We start from the raw sequence: 15,522 nt of genomic DNA, 5'->3' as shown, positions 1-15,522 counted from the left end.
GGACCTGGTCGAGCCCCCGGGAGACTGTGACGGATCCGACGGTTCACGTAGTGGTGACTCGGGGTCGACCTGAGCTTTCGGCTTCGTTACTGGGGGTTGCACCGGTTCGCGACGCGGTTCCACCTCGGGCGGCTTCGATACCGATGCCAAACGCTTCGGAGTCTGGTAGGATGTACGGGACCGATATGACGACTCGGAGCGCTGGTCCCACTCGATTTGTCTAGGGTGGAGCCAGGGAAAAGGCGGGTATGCGCCGTATAAATACTGCCACTGGCGCTGGTCCCAAGGGACATGAGACGTTGGCCGGTGCGGAGAGTGGTCACCTTCGGTGTGGCGTGGTGAGCGAGTCTCCTTCTGACGATCCCGGGATGGATCCCGTCGATCCCGAGGACTTCGAGAGCGAGGGGTTTCCAGTCGGGGGAGGGGGCTCCTATCGGTGCCAGAACGCTGTGCTGATTCGATCTCGGAGTCCGAGTCCGAGATGACTAGTTGCGTCTGCATCGACTCCAGAGGGGTCCGACGACGTGGCGAGGCAAACAGCTTCAGCGGAGGGACAGTTTTCGTCGAGACCGAAGGACCTTCCGAAGCCGGCGAAGTCCTCGGATCCTCCTTGGGAGGTTTCGCTTTCTCGGTCTTCTTGGCCTTCTTGCCATGCTCTCCTCTATCCTCTTTGTGCCGCTTAGCAGGCACTGAGGAGTCCGACTTCGCAGCCGAGCCCGAGCGCTTCTGAGGGCGATCGGCGTCGGAGAGAGCCTGTTCGGTGTCGGTCAATTTCGGTGCCGATACCGACTCGGGGGCGACCGTCGGCTCTTCGGCCGATTTCCGGGGAGAAAGCGCCTGCTCCATTAGCGCCGCCGCCAGTCTCGCCGCCCGATTCTTCCGGGTCTGCTTAGAAAATTTAGCGCAGTGTGTACAGGAGTCTGGCTTGTGGCGTTCTCCGAGGCACAGCAGACACAGCGAATGTCCGTCAGGCGGTGCGATTTTGCTCCCACACTTAACGCACCGTCTGAAGAAGCCCCACCGCCTTTCCATGTGCAAGGGAAGATGGCGGGGGGATCGCGGGAGGGGTAGAAGGAGAGGAAGGGGGGGGTCGCCCAAAGGGCGGGAAACTCACCCCACACTCCCGCGGCAACAAAAAAAGCTATACTAACTAACTATACTAAACTGGAAAACTAACTAACAACTATCTACATAAATCAACCAACAGATTGATTCGAAGTTCACCGACTGTAGCCAAAGATCGACTGATCAGCGCGGCGGTCAGAAGAGAACTGGCGGGATGTCCGCTCCCGTCCCAGTGGGCATGCGTGGTGGGGCTCCTGAGCATGCGCACTGGGGCGGAGGCGCGGAAATCCGCAGCTTTGAAGTTTACCGATCGTGATCGGCGCTGGCGCCTTCTCCCATTGGTGTGATGCACAGAGACCACGAAGAAGATCCTTTAAGACCAAACTTTGTTCTGTTGTTTCAGAACAACTGAATCTCTTTTCTGGCTGTTATTATTACTCATTTTATTTCATGATTATTACTGAAAATAATTTTATCATATAGAGGAGGGGCCCTGAGCTAGATAGCCCCAACCTAGCCTGAGCTCATCAGATCTCAGAAGTTAAGCAGGGCTGACTCAGAAGCAGGAGGTGGCAAACCACCTCTGAACATCTCTTGCCTTGAAAACACTACAGGGTTGCCATAAGTCAGCTCTGACTTGATGGCAAAAATGGAAAAAAAGAATATGGAAAGTGTTAAAAAATTATCCATCCTAGGCACCAAATAGGCTAGGCATGCCAGTGTCTTCAGGATAACTGGTTGGCCAGTGTGTGAGACAGGGAACTGGACTAAGTGTATCACTGGTCTGATCCACCAGGGTTTGTCTTATTATTTTTTTAATGTTCTTATACATGTCACTCTGAATGGCTTCTTAAGTGATATGACCTCGGTCATCAGACATGTACCCCCACCAATGTCAGTTTGCTATGCTGGCAGCAGTTATACTGAATTTGACTTCTCCCAACATATGTTTATACATGTTGAGTATTTATATGGTGAAACAAACTCTCATATAGCTTATTGGGGCTTGACTGAAGGAACCTCCTGGGCTCAGATAACAGCAGTGACTCTCTTCTAAATCCAGAGACATTCTTTGGTAACAAAATCCCCACTTTGTCTGTTATATCTGCACCTGAACTTAGCCAAAAGGCTGAGAAATCATTTCTGTCTGCTAAATATGCTAAACCAGCTTTTCAGATACTGGAGAAACCGAAAAGCACATACTGCAGGTATCTTTTATGTACCGCTAGTTTAAATCCATTAGGTTTTCTTTCCACCTCTCCCTCCCTCCTCCCCCATCCAGGGGTTATTTTGTAGAAAAAAAGGTGTGGGAGCTCAGTAGCATATCTCATTTGTGTGTGCCCTGGAATCTGTGTGCAGTGGGGAGAGAACTGCCCACTGCATACAGACCCTGGCTGGAGGTTCAGGTGCTGTGCTCCTGTGAGCTCCTACCAAATTCAAGCCCTGCCCCCATCTATTTGCCTGCGTGCCTGTTTCAAACAGCTGATGTTCATGTCTTGTGGCTCTCAAACATCTGATGTTTATTCTATGTGATTCTTAGCATTAAGCAATTTTGACCACCCCTGGCCTAGAGGTAATGTAAAATGGGGAAAAGTTATATACGACAGTATGTTTGAAGTTTGGGGGTGGGAAGAAGTTTCTTCAGAGGAAAAGGCAGGTTTGGGAGAGTGCCCAGAAAGTGATGTCAAAGCAAGAAGTGGGGTTTTAGTGGAGTGTGCTGGAAGTGACATCATGGAATGAGTGGAAGTGACATCACTTGATCTTTGACCTGGAAGTGACATCACAGAAGTCTCCTGGCTCCACCCCCAAAGACTCCTGGCTCCACCCCTAAAGTCCCCAGATATTTGTTGAGTTGGACTTGGCAACCCTATGCCTCAGTAGGATTTACTCACAAGTAATTGCTGCTTAGCGCTGGACTGCTAACATTGCAGTAACATTACAAACAGCTAAACTGTGTGGAGAAGAGGTCTGAAAATACTGAACAATGATAACATTATTTTCTTAGTTATATTATTCTGGGAAATTTACATCTTGGACTGATCCTACTAAAGCTGTCTGCCTTGTGTAGCACAAATTTTATAAATATCTTACATAAATAAATGTATTCTTTTCTGATGTCCAATAGAAGGCTATTGATTCAGAACATTTCAATCCCATCTTTCTTTCACTAAGGCATACCCTGGCTGAGACACACATTTAAAAATAAAACAAAACCTTCCTTTAACTCCAAAGTTTCCTGTCAGCCTTCTGTTTAAAATGTGTCCTTCCTAAGAAAATGTTATAAATCATCTGAACAGCTGGGATGGTGGGAGTTAAAATTTCAGAATAGGATTTCCTTAAATTATTTAAATTAAACACAAACACACACCCCGCCAAATCACACCTTTACGGGTCTTTAGTCTTTCTTAGACTGTGTTCCACTACCCACTTAAATGCTGAGGCACCAGCTCCTTCTGACCAATTTGATTCAATGGCTTCCGTTCAAGTACTTCATACCTACACTGGTTTGTAGACTGGGCAACTTGCCCAAGAGAGATTCATTGACATTTACAGTCAGATAGCCTTACCAAGATTGACTGAAATCTATCAAATGACAACACCAGCACAAATAGAAAGTGAATGACCTCTTGGGACAAAATTTTAGAAGGGCAATGACCTATGTTGTACTTTGAGTAATGTAATATGGGCCAAGGTCCAGCAAATAGCAACTAACAGTACAACCCTAGGCAGAGTTACTCTGGTCTAAGCCCACTGAAATCAATGGGTGTAAACAAATGATTCAGCATGGGATTGTACCATAAAACACTTGCTGGAATTGAAAGACCTGATACTGTACATCAACAACAACCATAACAAAAAATACGCATCCACAGAAACATTATTTTAATTTTTTTTTGGGGGGGGGGACTTTTCCCCTGGATGCTTTTTACATAATGTTCACATTAATTAACTTTATGAATTTTAAATGTTCTCCATGATTCAACATTCTTCCTCATTGTCCAGTATGTTTCCTTTAGTGCTGTTAACTGTAGCTTCTGACATAACAGTGTGGCAGAGGAGCAAGAATTCCTAGTACCCTTGGCTTACACTTTCTGTTCCTTCACATATCTGCCTTTTCCAAAAGAGGAAGATCCAAAAATTCCCTTCCAGAAGCTGCAGAAGGAACCTACATACAAAAATGTCACATTTAAAAAAATGTTTAGGTTTCCCCTTTCCCATTGTGCATTGCTCCAATATCTTTTTTCTCACAACTTTGCTATCCTCTCGCCTTGACATGTGTGGCATGCTTTATAAATGGTCCCAAATGCCTTATACTGGAATATATGTGCATCTTTCAGACAGGGAAGATGCAAACATTTTACTTCATCTGATATTAAGATACAGAGGAACAAGTGTTAGTGTCAGTAGAGGCCGGCAATGCAGTCTTTTGTACAAAAGTTTGTGGAAGTTGTTACAGTAGCCATATGCACCTAGAAGCAGCACATTTTCCCTCTAACCTCATGACTGGACTACGTTTCTTTCATATTAACAGGGTGACGCCATTTCTTCCCTAATCTCACATGTGTGGGATGACAGACACAAAAATTAAGACTGCAACCTTTAACTGATAGAAAAAAAATATTAAAAAATCAATATAATTGATTAATTGGTGGGGGCTAATTTTAAAACGAGAGGATAAAGTGCATACTTATTTTTCAAGACCATTTCTGGTGTGTTACTGAAATACAGAATGTAAGAATAATAAAGATTGCCTTTTCTTATGAAAGTGAAATATAGTTTTTATTAAACTGTATTTTATGCTACCTTCACTATTACCAAGGGGCTATTATGGTTCTTCCATAGTGCCACATTAACTGATGACTGACACAAAAGTTCAACCGTTAACTGGTAGATTAATCCAGGTCTTTTTTGCAGAAAAAGACCAGCAGGAGCTAATTTGCATATTAGGCCACATCTCGTGACATTCACCATTGTTTTGTACAGGGGTGTTTTTTGTAGAAAAAGCCCAGGAGGAACTTAATTGCATATTAGGCTGCACCCCCTGATGCCATGCCAGATGGAACTGTGTTTCTGTGTGTTCTTACAAAAAAAAAAAGCCCTGGATTAATCAACAATTAATAATTCATCAGTTGAATAAATCTAACTGACAAATTACTGCAATAATCTGGCAGCCCTTACAAAGCTTGTTCTGAGAGTAGCCATGAAGAATATGCTTTTTCCTCATAGCTCTAAGAGATAGCAGACACTGCCTATCTAATGGATTTTAGCAAAGACTGTTTTCCAGATGCTACTTTTTTCTATAGCTCCCTTTTCAGTCAGATCAGACAGTTTGCCCAGTCAGTTCCTTTGTCTGAGTCAGCGAGTCAGCTTCCTGTTTTTAATTCTAGATAAGTACGATTATAAGAGACACAAAAGGGAACAGGAGAACCTAAATACTTTAAACTATTTTAACTTAATATTTGAAAATAAGGGAATAAAACTACAATGGAAATTAATGTAAAGTATTGATTAGGCTTCTATAATAATGGGCTATATCAGCCATTATGAACTTGCTCAATTAAATATCATTGTCTAATCAGTTTTAGTGATCACTGATTCTTAGTATGCACTACATGCACCATGACACAACTAATGACATTTAATGAGGCAATCTATGGGCATGAACTATTCATTGTTGCTTTAATGCTTCCCTAGAGTATTCCTCACTAGGACCAGTGATGTTGGCCCTTATTTAGGAAACTGTCTGACTTGTTTTTTGTATGTCTTGACTGCACTGAAAAATGATCCAGTGATTATTCAGCAACCACAGATCAGACTCTTGTTATACATGATTTTTCCACAGGAATCAATTGTCCTTTTTTGTATAGCAGCTAAATGTGCTCAAATCTAATTGCATTTTGAAGGACTTCTACTGGAACAGCTACCTTAAGGAACAAAGTGTTATTATAGTTATTATAGCTCAGACCACAGTGTTTGATCTAAATGGAGCTGATCCTGAAGAAGCCCTTAGGCAACAGGAAAACTTGACAAAAGAGCACTATTGATTCCAATGTGATATTCTCCAAACATATCAAAAGTTTGATTATCAATAACTAACCTGTTTAGAGTTCATAAAGCAGCATGCACCAATGTAATATTTTTTGGACTCTTCAGACTTATCACCTAGCCACAGACAAAGAATAACTTAACCTGTTGCCCCAGCCAGGGGTGGGAAGACCATGGAATGGCAGGTTTCACGATCCACCAGGACAGCCACCACTAAGTGGTCTCCCCTGCCACATGAGTGTGTGGGTGACCTGTGGGCATCCCATGAGAAGGCTCAGTGGTATTTTCTGCATGACAAGACATGGTTGGTTGTTGTGGGGGCCATTATAAAGAGGGAATGTGACTTGAAATATGCCAAATGGCTAGCATGGAGGAACTCAGCTTGTAGGGTATGCTAGGAGTTTAATCAGGGCCATTACCAGAGGGCCCATCACCATAAGTTTGACCACAATTGTGAGCTTTGCCTGAGATACCATCCCAGGGTGTCTTGCTCATGCTCAGCCAGCAGTCAGAGCCATTTTGCAGTCAGAGCCATTTCAGAGCCAGAGGCTTCTCTCCAATGGTGCCTCCCATGGTGGGGGCAAGCATCTGCGGCACCTCATCATCCAATGCATTGTTCTTAAGTGCATTTAGAAAAATGCACTGCATTTTCCCTTCTCCCATGATTGAAAGGAGGTGAGAAAAGTGCCATCCTGTTTTGCTATGATTTACTTTCAACACTGCTAGATTTTTGTATGATTTGCTTGTAGAACTATCTGAAATGTAGAATGGAATTTACTCAAGTCCTCAAATAGCACTTTAAGTTGTTCTGATGAAGACCAGAATGCACTAGGCTGATGGAAGAATCCTCTGAATAAGGACAGAGTGGCTTATAACTAGTATTTCAATGAATGTCCATCAGTGAATATTTTGACAAGAAAATAGTTTTCTGAGAAGGCACAAAATGGCCTTCTTTCCAACCCCCATAGAAAGACACATACCATGCATTTTTATGGAGGCTGCAGATACTGTATTTCCCCTCTCCACTCCTTCAGCACCATTTCTTTCTCCTTCAGTGTGTAATTCCCCGACAACAGGGATCATATAATGAGTGTAATAGTGTCACAACAGAATCTAGCCAATCTGTAGATTCCAGAATACATTTGAGGAAGTTTAGCAGAATACAGAATTAAAGTCCAGTGCAAATGAACAGACTCCAAAACAGAAAACTAAAATGGGGAGGCAGTTAAAAGGTTGGCAGGTGGGTGGGCAGGATAAACGGAAGCAGGCAAATAAGAAGATATGGGGGCATGGGGTACCTTCCCACATGTCATTGGGGGTTTCCCACTGTGCAACTGGGCCCAGCTCGGCAGCTAACACTGCACAACTGTGCTCCTCCTAGAGACTGAAGCCACACAATGTTTCCAGAAAGAGGCTGCAAGGGGGAAGAGATGGGGGGTTCATAAAAGATAAATTGGTTGGTAGGTGGGAGGTAAAAAAGGAAAGGAAAAGAAAAGAGGTTGTAGGCACTTTCAGGAAAGGTAAATGTTAAATAAGTAGAAGGAAAAATTAGATGCCTCCCTGCAAGCCCTTCTGAATCCCCTGCTTGTATGTTAATAATATATATTCTGAGAAAAATCAGAAACAAACACTTACTGCTTGTGGTGAGGTTGCTCTCCCCAGGCTGTGGAAGAGGATCTGCATCCTGGATGACTTGTAATACTCCAACAGTTCGGACTGGAGGATCTAGCACTACAGAGCTTTCATTCACAGTTATATCGCTAGCTCCGGTAATTTGATTGGTTGGTGGCCCTCCTATAGATGCTTCAAAATCTGGAGGTATTTCATCTATGCAATCTGCATTTGGCTAATGGAAATAGAAAAATACATTAACAAGAATGGGAAGAAAGATTCTGAAAAGAAATGTGGGAAGAGGGCAACATGAGTTGAAGGGTATTCTCCCCTGACTGGCCAAAAATAAAAAAAAGGAGGCCAGTTTCAGGGTCTTGAGAATGCTTCAGTGTAAAAATGGAAGGGAAGGTATTCTGGGTGGGGAAAAGGTTATTAAAGGCAGTGATAGTTACTTTGCTGTGTTGGATTTTCAGCTGGAACTTTAAACTAGCACAAACTGGATCAGAACCAAGTAAGACATTCTTAATAGAAAATACTAATGTGAACATAGGAATGTTAATACATCAAGATATTTTGGATCTGAGCACATCTTGAGCGAGCCTGATTAATACCATGATACTAGGCAGGTCTAGGCTTCTGTCTCTGGAATGTCTTCAATAAGTGGAAGGCACTGATTTTTCTGAGGTCAGGCCCAGTCCTGTTCACTTTGCTGTTTCTTGTGGAAATGGCCAGAAATCCTGTTCCATGTACCCATGTGAGTCTAGCAGAGGGCCTTCTATAATGCCTTCTATCCTGGTCTGAATGGCCCAGGCTAGCTGATCTCATCAGATCTCAGCAGCTAAGCAGGGTTGACCATGGCTAGTACTTGAATGGGAGACCACCATGGAATTTCAGGGTTGCCATATAGAGATACCAGCTAGATACCAGCAAACCACCTCTGTTACCAGCTGGATACCAGCAGAATAAGAACATAAGAGAAGCCATGTTGGATCAGGCCAATGACCCATCCAGTCCAACACTCTGTGTCACACAGTGGCCAACCCCACCCCCAGCCCAAGTGCCATCAGGAGGTTCACAAGTGGGTCTAGAAGCCCTTCCACTTTGCCCCCTCCCACCAAGCACCAAGAATACAGAGCATCACTGCCCCAGACAGTTCCAGTAATATACTGTGGCTAATAGCCACTGATGGACCTCAGAATACCAGCAAGCCACCTCTGTTAGCCTCTTGCCTTGAAAAACTTAACAGTTGGCTGTGACTTGATGACATTTTACACACACATAATGCCTTCCATCAAGTTTTGTTAGTGCCTCAGCTGTGTCCCTTCTTGGAGAGAGAGAACCTGGCCACAATCAGTTATCCATGCTTTCATAACATCCAGAATAGAGAAACAGAATGCCGTATATGAGTGGCTGCCTTTGACAACCATTTGGAAATTTCATGTGGTGCACAATGCTAGGGCCAGGTTATTAACTGGCAGCTGCTACTGTGAAATATAACCTTCCTGCTCTGTATTAAAAGATCAATGGTTTCCAATTTCCAGGTTCAATTTAATGTACTGATTTTAACCTCTACAAGCCTGAACAAACTGGGGCCTGGACATGCCAGTGACTATCTTTTTGAACATGAATCTGCCTTGTCAGTTAAGATAACCATCTAATGCCATAAAAACATAAGAAGAGCCCTGCTGGATCAGACCAATGGTCTCTCTAGTCCAGCATCCTGCCTCACACAGTGGCCAACAACAGGGAATAGAGGCCGAGGCCTTCCCCTGTTGTTGCCTTCTGGCTTTGGGATTCAGAGGCTTAGTGCCCCTCAGTCACCATCACTAGTAGTCATTGATACACTTATCCTCCATAAATCCATCTAATCCCTCTTATTCCTGTGGCCATCATTTAGTAGCAAATTCCACATTTTAGTCACTCTCTATGTAAAGTAGTATTCCCTTTTGCCCTCTACTTTACCCTGTTTCAGAAGTGAGGGGGGTAACTATCAAAGAGAAGGTTTTGGTCCACAATTGATACAAGAGCAGTGTTTCAATTAAAACATAGTTAATGTGGACTTCTTGTCTTAGACTTGATGACTCTTGCACACTAATACCTATTAATTGCCATGCTCATCTGTAATTACACCATTAATAACATTACAGGTTTTATTCATGCCTGCAATACAGCCCTTATATTAAAACAGAATCATATGGTTCATGTAGAAAATGTTCTTTCCTTTAATAGGTTTTGGGGAAAATATCTTTAACAGGGAAAACTTATTCCCTAATGTAGATGCTTGCTTGAAATTTCAAATAATTTGAAAATAGCAGTCATGAAAAGACTGTTCTATGGCATAACATCCTTACCGGAATCCCTAGTGCTTTCAAGATGTTCATTTTACACATAGGGCAGGTACGATGGTCTAGCAGCCATGGATCTACACAAGATTTGTGAAAGAGATGCCTGCAAGGGAAAGTAATCACATTTATTTCAAATCTATCCCTATATGAGATCTTTTCTCCATTCCTAAAGCTGTTAGCTTAGAAAAAAAGATGTGTCTTGCTATATAAGGACTAAAAATATAAAGGAATATCTGTGTATGAAAGCTTTTTGTCAAGAGAAAAACCTTATGAAAGAAACCTTTTGTTGAAAAATAGAGGAGCTAAGATTTCAGTACATTTGATCTGATGATGCCCAACTTGTGGTTTCATATGTTAAACTAGAGGATTAACACTTTATATGAAAAATACTAAGAGTCGAACAGTTACTACAACAAATGCACTCTCATAGTATGCAAATAGATAAATGAGCATAACACTCAACACTTTGTCCCATTCGTTTTTAGAGAAATATGGAACCTTACATCCCAACCACCTCTTACATGTGAAACCAAACACAACCTTCTTAAAATAATGTAGACTCATCAGAGTCTCTCATTTGCAGTTCCTTTATCCAAATACCTAAATATTCAGACTGAAGTTAACCTGTGATGCTGTATGCACATGTAGCATACTAGTCCTTTGTTTACCAGCACTCTATGTAATACCTCTGCTAAATACAAGTAATTCTATCATTTCCCCTATATCCCTGTATCTAAGAAGAGAAAAGTCCCCTAACAACAAGCCAGTCTCCTAATTTTCCAGAAGTGGTAGAAATAAATTACACATTTTTAACCATTTGTTTTTGTGTCTCCTAGTACTTTTAACTTGCTATGATTCTATTGATGATTCATCATTAAATATTGAAAGTATAAGCAAAAAACCCCCCGAAAGATCAGATTCATTTCTCATGCAAATTCAATTGAGTTTTGCATTTCTTCCAGTAAAATTCATTATTGAGACTATTATTGTAAGGGAATTTATACTATTGCACTTCATATGGAGAATAACTTGCTGGTTGGGAGGAAGCTAGGATGAAATACGTTTTGAAACGAATGTATCACTTGATGTATCACTTGACTGGGATCCTGAAGTCCATGAGAGCCCATTGGTTGCTGTAAGTTGACATGATTAATGTAAATGAAGCATCATAATATCAAAATAGTGGCTCGGACTTTATGGTTAGATTATTACAAGTTGCGATCAATGTTACTTCTAAGCTGCAGTCTTGTGAGCAAAACCTCTACTTTGTGAGCTACTGACATTAAAGTTGTGAGCTATTGCATAAATTATTGTGCTCTAGGGCCATTTTTACTGAGCTAAGACAAAAATGTGTGAGCTGCAGGCTAAAAATCTGTGCGCTAGCTCACGCTAACTTAGCTTAGAGGGAACACTGGTTGCAACTCCAGTTCAAGAATACACCATGTATCACATTTAAAACAATTCATTTTGCTCAGAAGAAGCACTTGAAGTCAGTAGATCAACCTGAAAAAAAGTTTTCATTAAATGCTAGTATGAAACTAGTGTTAATACATTTGTAAAACCTTGGCTGAAAACCAGTAAATATTTTACATTTCACTCATATTGTGACCTCGTGAGTGGCAATGCAGCCACAGAAAAAGGTTGGAGATTTGTTTACTCTACTATACAACAGGCTACTGTAGATGAATCCCCATGTTCCCTGTATCACTAAAGAATGGGTCTGACATATAATCTAATTGCAGGGACAAGCCAGCTGCTGTAAACATGTGATTGCTACACTGTGAGGATTCTCTCGCTCTCTTTCAACGTGATTAATGATATCCCATTTTTCTTGTATCTTTGCTCTTTGAAGCTCCAAAGGGTGGCATGCCTGGTCCCCTCTCATTCTACTATCTTACAGGGAGGTAAGTCACACAGAGAACGATTGGCCCAAGGCCACCTAATGAGATTGATGGCAAAGTCAGCATTTGAACCCAAATCCTTTAAGTCCTGATCAGTTGCTCTAACTAGTGGCTCAGAGCTCGCAACACAGATCTTTGGCTGGGGAAGAAGAGGATGGGGAAACCCTCAAGAATGGACTGTTAGCAGGTTGGACACAGAAGTGATGTGAAGTTATTTTACTGATTTCAACTTTTATGAATCAGATTTCTGCCCAAGCACCTAAAAGATATTTATCAAACAATAAAATACATTAACGACAGAAACTAAGCTGCATCAAAAATATATACTCTTCCTTTGTTGTGCTGATGCCCAGGTGCACGGGTGGCAAGGGAGGAGGGTACGGGGCTGTGACGGACTCAGGAACTTAACCTGAGTAGCTGGGGAACAGGCTTGCAGCGATTGGCTGAAACGTTGTCCAAGCAACGTAAAAGCATCCATATGAGGTTTGCTTAGCACAGAAACACCGCAGGATTTTAGTCTTAGCCAGGGAGTCTTTGAGAGAAGTCTTCACAGAAGAAGTCTGAAGTGAAGATGGTGGGCTTAGGCCTGTCAGTTGTAAAACCAACTGGACGAGGGGCTGAGAGCAGCCAGTGAGGCTGAGCTCCTTGTGGGAGACAGAGCTGTGTAGTCTCTGTCTGAGTGTTTTCCGACGGTTTGAAACTCTTTGAGGGAGATTTTGCCAGCACATCAGGCAATCTCTGTGTACAAACTAAATCACACAAATACACACTGAGGGGAGAACTGGATTCTGGTGGTCAGCAGGGTTACCCAAGACGCAGACCAGAAGACTAGCTGTGGGGCTGAAACACATCAGTATTGAGGGGTGCGAGTCCTGGAAGATAGCTAGTGGGAAAGGGTCTGTGAGGGAGAATATACTGACACCAGTCAGGAGTTCTCTACGTGTGTGTGTGGAAAGAGTGATTGTAGTTTGTTATTTTAATGATTTGGAATTGCCGAAGCTAGGGTTAACCATCTGAAGTAACAGCATTCTGAGTGCCCAGAAGGCACAGCCTGCCTGAAGTGGAATTCAGTTGAATTCTAAAGCCTGCCTGTTTATTGTTATTTTAAAAATCTCCTGCCAAAGTTATTGTTATATTTTACCTCAGCCTGATAAATCTCTACTCTCTGTAACGGATTTATTCTGCCAACCATCTGCCAACTGATTTGCCTTTTGAATAGTGAACAGTAATAATCAATATTATTTTATCCCTCTTCCTTGCCTTTTGTTACCTAATAAATATTTTTGTGGTTTTTGACTTTAAAACCGCCTGGTGCTTATTATTTTGGGAGTTCTGACAGGATTTCTGTGAGTGTGACTGAGGGAAGGTGACTGGGGAGAAATTTAAAGTGGTCGCCCTCTCGAGTAAGCCTTTGACTTGATCTCTCACAGGGGCAGCAAAATACTTTCAGACAGTCCAGGTGCTACCACCAAGAAGGCCTAGGTTGATGGATATCATAACGCTGCATGCAAGAGGATCTGGAAGGGCAAGAGTTATGAGAAGTCTCTCACTCAGGACCAGTTGGCCCCACCTTCTCAATGGCTGAATGTTAAGCCTCTTTTGCTGTTGATTGCCTTCTGTTTTACATAGGACCTCTCTTCCTCTCTCTTACATGGGCTTGGAGCTGTAGCAAATTAACTTTTTAAAGTTAATATATTCATAAGTTAAATGTACCTACATGAATATGTCATAAGACATGCTTCTGTTTTTGTAAGTAAAATTTCTTTTTCTTGTTACCATTAGGGTCAGAGATCATCTCTGTAATTTGTTTGAACAGCATTTTCCTCTGAACTGGGAAACATGGAGAACTTGTGTTCCTTCTCACACATATGAACACACTCGCACACGAATGCAGAAACTGTGCAATATGTAAAATCAAAGTTCTCCATTGTCTTTAGTTCAAGCTTTGCAAGCCTTAGAAGATTGAAGCATGACACAGCATAATACTTCACAATCAGCAGTTGTTTGGGATTCTCACACTCAAAAGCTTAGATTGACTATTGCAATGACTCTGCCCTTCAATAACATGGCTATCCACACTGAGTGACTCAGATTCAATATCTGTAAAGATCATATCATTATATACGCTCAAAAAAAATAAATTAAATTTAAGATAATAGAAAGAGTCCTTGGCCCACTGAACTGAATGGAAGCTTTGCCTTTTAAATCAATTAGGTGGTTTGTTTATTTTCAATAAGAGCACCATGGCACAGAGTGGTAAAGCTGCAGTACTGCAGTCAGAGCCCTCTGCTCACAACCGGAGTTCAATTCCAGTGGAAGCTGGTTCAGGTAGCCGGCTCGAGGTTGACTCAGCCTTCCATCCTTCCAAGGTCGGTAAAATGAGTACCCAGTTTGCTGGGGGGAAAGTGTAATGACCGGGGAAGGCAATGGCAAAACCACCCCATAAAGAGGTCTGCCGTGAAAACGTTGTGGGGGCAGCGTCACCCCAGAGTCGGAGATGACTAGTGCTTGCACAGGGGACCTTTCCTTTCCTTATTTTCAATGGGATAACATAACATTTCTACATCTCTTGTATAAAGTTTCCTGCACTGCCATCCTAAACTGAGCGGCACCCTTCCAAGTCCACTGAGGTCAATGGTCTTAGAAGAGTGTAACTCTGCTTAGGATAGCACTTACAGTTAGTGCAGGCGTGAGGAAAGTTAGTATGCTAACTTGGTAAAAGGATATATATTCAGTCACCTGTCAGGGAGTTATCAGCCTAAAATTGTGCTGGTGTTTGTAAATCTCAATAGCTTCTCTGTTTAGGCGGGTATGATAATGTGAGACCGTAGAAAGGACTTCAGTTCTTTCAAAGTGGATGACGTGGTCTCCTTCTTGAAGTGCATGTTCAGCTACAGCTGATTTTTCTGGCTGAAACAAGCGACAGTGTCTCTTGTGTTCGGTGAGACGGGTGTTGATACTGCGTTGGGTAGTGCCAATGTAGACTGCACCACAGGAGCAGGGTATTTTGTAGACTCCAGGGGTTGAAAGTGGATCGCTCATATCTTTGGCCGAGTGCAGCATGTGGCGGATCTGTTGTGTGGGCTTGAAGACTGTGTCAACATTATGGCGTTTGAGAATTTTGCCAATGCGGTCGGTGACAGATTTTATGTAGGGCAGGAAGGCTGTACCCACATTTGTGTGTGTCTCGGGATTTGGTGTGGATGGTCTCCTGGGATGGAGGGCTCTTCTAATTTCTTGTTGGGAGTATCCATTGGCCTGCAGTGACTGTTTGAGGTGGTGTAGTTCCTGTTGGAGTTGGCTTTGTTCACAGATGCGTGATGCACGGTGAATGAGGGTTTTAAAAACTGTACGTTTTTGGCGAGGATGATGATTGGAATTCTTATTTAGATAGCGATAGGTGTGGGGGGGTTTCCTGAATACAGAGTGGCCAAGTTTTCCGTCATCTTTCCTGGTAATGAGAACGTCAAGAAAGGCAAGTTGACCATTGTTTTCTTTCTCCACGGTGAACTGGATACGAGGATGGACTGAATTCAGATGAAGGAGAAAGTTAT

The 15,522-nt window shown here is 42.6% G+C and overlaps 1 protein-coding gene across 1 annotated transcript in view; it reads right to left on the bottom strand.

Annotated features, from left to right (window-relative positions):
- RNF150 (ring finger protein 150) overlaps window positions 1-15,522 on the bottom strand; it is a 153,760-nt gene that overhangs the window by 27,786 nt on the left and 110,452 nt on the right. Inside the window, exons 5-6 of the mRNA XM_060246720.1 lie at window positions 10,074-10,170; window positions 7,747-7,957 (exon numbers count right to left, since the gene is read on the bottom strand). Of these exons, the coding sequence (XP_060102703.1) occupies window positions 7,747-7,957; window positions 10,074-10,170 (308 nt within the window). The remainder of the gene's footprint in view (window positions 1-7,746; window positions 7,958-10,073; window positions 10,171-15,522) is intronic.

This window comes from Heteronotia binoei, chromosome 9 (assembly GCF_032191835.1).
Source record: "Heteronotia binoei isolate CCM8104 ecotype False Entrance Well chromosome 9, APGP_CSIRO_Hbin_v1, whole genome shotgun sequence".
Lineage (NCBI taxonomy): Eukaryota > Metazoa > Chordata > Lepidosauria > Squamata > Gekkonidae > Heteronotia > Heteronotia binoei.
Note: the sequence above shows the minus strand (reverse complement) of the source record. Positions and strands in the feature narration are given on the sequence as shown.